We start from the raw sequence: 9,255 nt of genomic DNA on the forward strand, positions 1-9,255 counted from the left end.
GAAGAATCGAAAAAAGAAGGTGATCACGAACACAACAAAGGTAAGTTCTTTTAAAATAAATTATCTTGAAAGTCATTTCACAAAAACTATATTATAGGATTCAGTGAAAATGTGAAATACAATCACTTAACCAATGAAGACTCTGAGAAAGAACATAGCCAACATAGTGGCAATAATAGTGAAGAGCATTCTAAGAAAGAGCATAATAAGCAAAATAATAATAATAATAAGGAGCAAGAAGACAATCAGCAAGTTTATGCAATATATTATCCAGTAGTCCATAATGCACCGTAATTATAAGAACTTTATAAATATAAAAATACTAATTTTGCTTCTATAAGATATTTTACTTTGCCAACAATTTGATTTGCTCAAACTCACATTTGTATTGTCATCATAAAGAATTCAATCAAAATTTTTATATGAGTATAAGAATAAAATTAAAAAGCAAATATTACCATTAAGTGCATAAGAGCAATCTGTTTTAATTTTTCATCTGGTGTCTTTGAAAAGCTTAAACACATATTAGATGTCATTTTGTTTTATATTTCATTAAGTTTAATGTAAAGCAATATATAAACACATTATACATCTTGATGTGACTTTTTGGTAAATCGTTTAACTTTAGATCTCTTTCTGAGTCCTTGAGAAACTGTGGGTTCAATGACATTACGTTTTTGTAAGCTCTTAAATCTATCCAACAGAAGATTTCCTGTAATAACAATTTAAAATGAATAAAAAAATAAATAATAGAGTATAAAAGTGATAAGTAAATACTAACCTTCCTTTTTAACATTTCTTAAGTTACCAGCAATTTCTTTTTTCATGTTGAATTCTAATTCAGGTTCTTCGAATTTAACTTTTCCAAGAACTTTAGTTCCCTTTGACTTTTCTTCTTGTTTTATTTTACGTTTTTCTTGAACTTTCTTTTCAATTTCTTCAGCTTTTGCTATTTTTTGTGCTAATTTCTTCAGTCTATAAAAGATAAAATTAGTAAATCTTACTTAAATTATTGTATACATTCTTAATATACAAGAGAAATTATTTTAAATCAGCAAAACAAACTTGCAAGCCATTTGATGTAAAGCTAAAAATAATTAATTCTTACTTGTAAATATCGGCTACTTTCTTCTTTTCTACACGTGCCTTTCTCAATTGAAGTTTCAATATCCTCTGTTCTTTGGCTTTTCTTTTTTGCTTGAGATCTTTTTTCTTATTTTTTACTGCTGGATTTCCATTTTCATCGTTTTCAGATTCTGAACTTTCAGATTTATCATCATTATCAGCATCGTTGGCAAGAACGGTTTTTGGTAAACCTTCAGACATTTCTGCTAACATGTCCTTTTCTTTTTGCGAAGGTGAAACTTTTCTGAAGAACTATAAAAAATGTATAAAAAATGTATAAAAAATAAATATATAAATATATATATATATATATATATATATATTTCAAGCATAAAACTCACTTTTGATGTAACACGATTCAAATGCACTTCTTGTTTGATTAATTCTTTTTCTTTATCAACTATTATCTTTAATAAATTTCTGTGATCAGCTACACTAGGATTGTAAGACATTCCGGGATGAGGAGCTTCAACAGCTGACATAAATACCTAGAAATATATTTATTAATAAACATTTTCTTATGTTTGGTTAATTTTTTAGAATTTAACAAACCTGTTTCGATACTACTGATTTAGGTACAGTTTTAATAGTACGCCCAGAATTTCTTAAGTTATGTTTAACACAATCTTTATTCAGCCATTCTGGCATCGATTTCAAAGGATCTGAAATAGTATTATAAGAAAATGATATTCATTTAACTCTATATACATTTTTGGAGTATATTAATCAATAATCTTTTAAACAACTGCATTTAATCAGACTGCTTCTCTCTAATATTGACTTAATCAAGTAGAACTTTCTATATCATTTTTCTAAATCCAAAAAAAAACTTACCATCATTCTCATTCCAAATGTTCGCCACACATTGTTCCTCGTGGTCTTTATTTTCTTTACCCTTTTTGATCAATTTTTGCTGCCTTTTTATGATTTTATCTTTTACTTTAACATAACGATCTACCAGACCTTTTTGTCGCTCCAATTTTGTTCGCACTCGGTTTCTGAAGAATGTAGAGAATACTGAACATTTATTTATATTTACATATTAGACTTATTACACTAAAAAATTAACATTTGCATAAAACTAAAAGTACCTCCAGTTTAATAATTAAGTTATGTTATACAATTGACAATAATAAAAATATTTATAATATCATGACAATAAGATATATTTTATTTTATACCTTTTTGCGATAGGATCAGAAACTTTTGAATGTGATTCGAGCATTGCAAAACATTTTAAAGGGGCCTTCTGCAAAGCCAATCTTTTACTTCGCTTCGAGCTGAGTTGCACATCACTTGGTTTCTCATCGACTTTAAAAAGCTCATCATTAGTTCGCAGAGAAAATTCTTTTCTGAAATTGATGTATTGTGACATGAAATATAGAACATTTTGACATAACAAGAATACATTGAAAATTACATTACCCAAGTCTTTCTTGAAGACGCTTATCATCGAGAAATTCATCTACATCTTTAATATCAACGTGTTTTCTCCAAGAAGCTTTGGATTTTTTTGACACACGTTTTTTGGGGCCTGCTAATGCCATATTTTGCTAAATTATGCTACGTATATTATTACGTTTAATAAATATTTCAACACTATGTACAATATATTTGTTACTGTTATTCAATAAACCACTATAGTTTTTATTTTCTTAAAACATTAAAAATAAAATAATTATTGAATGAACTGTCAACACAGGCAAAATATTTGCCATGTGATATATGTTGAGGTTAAGAGTACAAAACATAAACATTTTGTATATCAATTCTAGAGATGCGACAGTTAGTATCCTAACCAAACCATAGAATATTGAAAATTTAAAACAGGGATCAACAAAAAACCGCCAAACATTTAAATAAAATAATTTAATAACTTCCCGTAGGGTAAGTTATAGTAAACGCAAAAAATCGATAATGAAAATGTTTGCATATCTTTACGTTTCAGAGGTTTCTGAACATTTTGTCATAACTTAAAAAAAATGGATGGATGTGTGTGTATGTATGTTTGGATACAATTTTTTGTCCACGATTTCGGGCCCACGAATCAACCGATTTGAATAATTCAAAAAGCATTCGATTTCTACTGATGGGGAGACGTGCTGATTAGTTTTTGGCAAACACAGGTTCAGCCGGTTCGGAGATACGGAGCATAAAGTGCTAAAAATGGAAATTCAGTTTTTGAGGTAACGGAGCGCCCAATTGGAATGATACAAAAACATTTTGCTTATATTGACGGAATGAAAAATTGATAAAATTTTTGGAAAGGCAGGTCTAGCGGTTTCGGAGATAGAGAGAAAAAAGTAAAAGATACGCACATCAAATCATCAGATATTTCATAATTTTTTTAAAAATGAGTGCTAATTTTGTTACAATTTTGTTGGACAATCAATACCAAGATTGTTAATTTTCAAAGTTTACTGATATGGTTCAAGCAAATTTCAAAATTTGTCGAAAACATTTTTTTTCAAAATTTTCAAAAATATACAAAGATTTATGCTTCGAATATGAATTTTGAATTTACAATTCAGTTTGAAAATGTATATATTTCAAATTCGTTATTCTAATCGTAAGAAATATATCCTCAGATAAATTCATTCGGCACCTCTTGCTAATGTAAACATTCTCAAGTATTTTGAGTGTTAAAATCGTCAATGTATATTTTATGAACAAATTCATATATAGTAATTATAAAAATCTCTTTAAAATTATTTAAAACAATTGTTATTAATCATTGATCAATATTTATTGATTACTGATATTTGTCCTCGAATATTTAATTCTGGTACGGGAAGTTCCAGCAATTTGCCTTAAGGCACGATGCCACGCACCACTAGTTCTTTTATTAATTTTCCGACGGGGAAGTTTATGTTTTCGTGGCGAAATCCGATTTGCTAAATTTATGTTTCCCAGACGTTTCAAGCCATTCTGAATCGAATGAGACTAGGAAAAAGTATGTGTGAATGTATGGCTGTGTGTGTACATGTGAGCCTCAAAAACGGCTGAGCAGATTTCAAAAATTTTAAAAGCCATTCGATGAAATTTGACAAGCACTTGCGTTGGTGAAAGCAAAAAAAAAATTAAAAAGATTTTTAAACAACAAATACTATTTTAATAATGCAATAAAAATTAGTCTCTTCAAATGAGTATTTTTTTTAATCAGAATTACTAATAACGACTTCATTATTCGGTTATACGCTATATATTATATCTTATAATTTTGGATCTATGTTTTTTTCAACTTTCAAATTTATAATAAAATTTTGTTCAATTTTCTTCATAACTATTTAAAAATACTTAACAATTATTCCAGACAGTCAAGAAGTTCATTTTCAATTTTTTTTAAAATTTTCGTGAAATTGAAATTAAAAGTTCAAAATTATGAATGTGAGAACCTATTTTAAATAGCTTTTTTTTATAAGCATACCAGTTGTAAATAACATTTTCAAATATTTGATGGGTAGTTGTAATTTCATTATCGAGTAAGAGCAAAGATTCAATTTAGCCCTATACTTTTCGAAAATCCGGGACAATCTGGGACAAAAGGTCTAAATCCGGGATAAATATTGCTTTTAGAAAAACTCGTGACACAAGGTGGAAACTCGTGACTGTCCCGGCCAAACCGGGACATATGATCACCTTACTTACGGGCACAACTAGTGTAACCGCCTAAAAAAAAATGATTTTTGGGAATTTATATTAAAAAAACTACTTTATCAATCTTTTCAATTTTAGGCATATATTTATACATGTTTTAAGAATACATAGTAAAATTTTTGAAGAAAACAATTAAATATTTTTTAAGTTACCGTCTATCTCCAACGGCGCGACAAAAAAGAGGCCCTTAACTGCTGCAGTGATTCCGGCCTTCTACGTGGATGAAATTAAAAAAAAAATCTCGTTAAACTAGATAATATTATCTGTAAAATGAACTACGATAAAGAAAAAAATCAAAAATTGACAAAATGACGGCGTTTTCTAAAAAAACGTCGAATTTTACCCAAAATTTTGGTCGTTTTAGGACTGCCAAAATTCGATTTTTGATCCGATCAAAAAATCGATAGTTCATTTTACGGAGAACTATATATAGAACATGTAAAATTTGGTAGTGGTAAGATGATTTGTTTTTGAGTAATCGCTGCAGCAAATTCGGAAAATGCTCTTTCGAGAAAAACGCGTTTGATGAAAAAATGATCGTTGTATTATATACTATATGTATACTTTTTAAATGGCTGTAACTCAAAAACTATTCAAGATATCGATTTAAAATTTTGGTATGTTATTTTTAAAGGTATAACCTATCGAAATATTAAAAAAAAGAAAATTTGATTTTCTGAAAATTTCACACTAGTAGTGCTCCTTAAGGCAAAATGTCACCTACAGCTAGTTGGCGTCAATTCAAGCGACTCAATTCAGAAGAGCCATGCCTTAGAAAAGATTGATGTATGAGCGTAAGTGTGCATGTATATCCCTCCGTCGGTCGGATATTTTTTCACCTTCGAACGGTCGGAAAGGTCTGGCTGGACCACCATTCATTTTACATGCATTTATATGGGATAAATGAGTTTTTGGTGTCTTATGTATTAACGATTATATAAAAAAATCAAGAAATATCAAAAAATCGTTGCTTTTTTGTTAATTTTTCTCTTTTAAATCAATGATAAACAATATTTATTCTTTCTCGGCGCCTTTGAAATGAATGTGTGCATTACTCATCCGATTTTCAGTGTTTGCGATTACCAATAAGTTTGGTAGGTTTTCAAGGAACTCTCGTCATGAAAATACTAACATTCATGTTAGAACACTTAGCAAAGAATATAAACAACGCAGTTTGATAAGAAAATACCATAAAAAAAGACAAAATACTGGTTTACATATATCAAAAATCGTATATTTCATACAAAATGTATGGGTGGTCTGGACAGACCTTTCCGACCGTTCGAAGTATAAAAAAGTTAATATCCTTATAATTATCCTTCTGTACATTTTTTCGTCCTGATTTTTTCATTGATCGACAGCTAATGAAATTTTAGGAAAAGTCAAGAAATTTCAAGTCGATAGGATTACTAGAAGTATTTTTTTTTTAATTGAAGTCGAAAAAAGGCCAGACCACGCCGACCGACGGAGTGATGTGTGTGCATGTGCGTTCTTGCAAATAACCCGCGCAAAATTTAGACTGCGCCCTCTGCACCCCTTCCACACGCAAATTTACAATCCCTTCCCCATTTACAATCAAAAGCGGTTACTGCAAGGATTCGCTACAATTTTTATCATTATTTTGTTTTGGCACTCGCCCGCACAAGCACACACGCTTAACAGAGAAGATCGACAATTGCTTACGACAAGGTAAATATTTGTTGAAAAATGTAATAAAATTTTACGCAAATTTGCTGTTAGTGACATTTTCCCTTCAGGAAAGTTGCTTAAACTTTTCCGTATGTGTAAATAATCGACATAATGAATAAGAATCGAGATTTTAACTGTTCATTTCCAAAATAAAGTTTCCGCTTTCGCCAACAAGTAAACATTGCGATTTCCAATTGATATCTTTCGAACAGTATTATAATATCTATAATTTTTTTAATTTTAGTGCACAAACACGTCCGTTCATGTCCTAAATACGTGTTCCATTATTCCAAACATCAATAAATTTTATAGTTTAATCGCATTTCGTATAATGGAACGATCGTAAGACTACGCCGCTCAATTTTTCAACTTTTAAAGAATTTTCGAAGTTGAACGACTTGTATGACCGTAATATTTTTAAGAGTCACAAAGAAACGGCACAGCCGATCTTTACCAAAAACAAATAAGCAGCAGCAAATGCTCTTGTTGCCAGAGGTACAGAGATAGATATAGGACTGATATTTGCATCAAACGTTATTGAAAATATTTGGTTTCGGTTTTTAAATTCCCCTACAACAAATTGTAATTACATACAATTTTCTCTCTTCAAATTCTCTAAAATCGTATACAGAATCTGTATAGGGAATGCAATACCGGTATACCGCCCAAATTTTCGGCGGTATACATACCGGTATTTATCTTAAAAATCCGGTATTTTCGGTGTTTTTACATAAGCGCTAATTTTACTGGATACAATTGCACTCGAATTTAGAGTTCTCGGCACAAATTAATCTTTAAACTAGAGGTGTATGGAATCGTGCCTAAAAACAAATTGCTGGAACTTTCCGTACCGTAATGAAATATTCGAGAAATTTTAAACGTTTTCAAATATATTATTACAAATAATGTAACTGTCATTATTTTTGCTATCTTGTTATATCTGAGCAAATCAAATGTAAATCATAAATAAATCAATTTATCTCCAGAATATTTACAATCGTCATTTCATTTCGAATTCAATTTCAAAAAAATAGTTGCCTAATTTACACAAAATTGAAAAAGTGCTCCCGTATAGTCACAGTTTTCACAAAACATTTGCTAATAATTCTGTGCGACATTTTCATTTATACTGTGTTTAGCTTGGCGGCATTTTCACATTTTTCAAAAGTTTTCACAAAATTGGAAAAGTGCTTTCCAGTACATAAACAGTCTATGCGCATTTGGGTAAACATTTGTACCAGAGTGGCGCTTAGACTGTGCTTAGCCTGGGTATTTTTTTGAATTTTTAATCCAAAATTACAAAAATATTTTATGGAAAATAAAAAAAAAGATGTTATAATTTTTTATCCTCAAAAGCAATTGTTTTGTCAATACAAGCAGAAAGTTTTTTAGATCATTAAAATCGGACGCTTAGTTCACTCAAAAACTGCCATTTTATGCACATTTAGCTCTGTATCTTCGGAACGGCGGGACCTGGCTTTGCCAAAAACTAATCACCTCTTCTCCCAATTCTTGCAAATTGAATGTTTTTTAGATCATTCAAATCCGATACTCCGTTCTCTCAAAAACTCGATTTGTATTTTCTGCACTCTTTGCTCCGTATTGCCTTTGCCAAAAACCAATCAGCTCATCTCCCTATCAATAGGGATCGAATGTTTTTTAAACCATTCGAATCGGTTGATCCGTGCGCCCGAAAACGTGGACGAAAAAATGCGCACATACAAAACACACACACACACACACATCCATTTTTTCTGAGGTATGCCAAAATGTTCAGAAACCTTCAAAAAGTGGAGAAATCCAAAAATTTTCATTTTCGATTTTCGGCCCATTACTATAACTACCCTATTTTTAACGGAAAGTTAAAAATCTATTTGACGGTAAAAAATGATCATTAGACATATGTACATCAAATCATTAGATATTATATAAATTTTAATAATTATTATAATTTTTGTTTGCATTTATATGAGAAGTTATTGGAAGCTCCAACAACTTTCCTTAAGGCACGATGCCATGCACCACTAGTTTAATATTTAATAAATTGCTATATCAAATATTGATTTCAGAGTATATCGCTACTTTCAGGATTAAAATGGGTAACAATGAAAGTCTAAATGCTGAAGGAGAAATAGTTCCGGTAGCTGAAGAAATTCAACAATCGGCAGGAAGGTATGTATATATATTAGGGCGGGTCGATTTGTATGGGTAAAAAAAAGTCACATAGGCACATATGATATTCGTATACTAGGGATCAAAATAAGATACCTTGCCGAAGAAACCATATTTCTAAAATGAATTCTGATGTCCCGTGCATTGGGTCAAAGGTTGGGTCAAATTGTAAAAAATCCTGTTTTTGGCTCATTTAAAGCGCCTCAATAATGTTCAAATGTATGACCGACCCCCAGTAACTTTGGAAGGCCGATCTACCCATGCCCATGGTTCACCCCCTGGGACCTCCCCTTAGAAGTCTTCCATACAAATATTGCAAAAAATCATCGTTTTTGGTATTTTACTCAGCAAAAAATGTTTTTTTTTTTAAACAATTTTTTTCAGATATTAATTCATCTGATGATAGGTGGATCGGCCTTCCAAAGTTAGTTGGGGTTTGTCATACATTTGGACGCGATTGGAGCACTTTAAATGGATTAAAACGGAATTTTTCAAAATTTAGTCCCTATCTTTCGGTCAATGCACGGGACATCAGAATTCATTTTAGAGGTATGATTTCTTCAGCAAAGAATCTTATTTTGATTTCTAGTATCCGCAAATTATATGTGCCTA

General features: G+C 30.6%; 2 protein-coding genes across 2 annotated transcripts in view; both read right to left on the minus strand.

Annotated features, from left to right (window-relative positions):
• Positions 1 to 506: 506 nt before the first annotated feature.
• LOC113363282 (ribosome biogenesis protein NOP53-like) lies at positions 507 to 2,814 on the minus strand. The gene is made up of 8 exons (XM_026605773.1): positions 2,551 to 2,814; positions 2,307 to 2,477; positions 1,960 to 2,123; positions 1,678 to 1,787; positions 1,467 to 1,613; positions 1,109 to 1,377; positions 782 to 975; positions 507 to 712 (listed from the first exon to the last, which is right to left on the minus strand). Exons 1-8 carry the CDS (start codon positions 2,670 to 2,672, stop codon positions 585 to 587), a joined length of 1,305 nt encoding a protein of 434 aa, XP_026461558.1. The 5' UTR covers positions 2,673 to 2,814; the 3' UTR covers positions 507 to 584.
• Positions 2,815 to 9,181: 6,367 nt separating this feature from the next.
• Positions 9,182 to 9,255, minus strand: part of LOC113378404 (serine/threonine-protein kinase PITSLRE-like) — a 3,771-nt gene continuing 3,697 nt past the window's right edge. Inside the window, exon 10 of the mRNA XM_026618935.1 lies at positions 9,182 to 9,252. Coding sequence (XP_026474720.1) covers positions 9,182 to 9,252 — 71 coding nt within the window. The remainder of the gene's footprint in view (positions 9,253 to 9,255) is intronic.

This window comes from Ctenocephalides felis, unplaced genomic scaffold (assembly GCF_003426905.1).
Source record: "Ctenocephalides felis isolate EL2017-DRISC unplaced genomic scaffold, ASM342690v1 CF-g0.4_SCAFFOLD_00845, whole genome shotgun sequence".
NCBI classification, from domain to species: domain Eukaryota; kingdom Metazoa; phylum Arthropoda; class Insecta; order Siphonaptera; family Pulicidae; genus Ctenocephalides; species Ctenocephalides felis.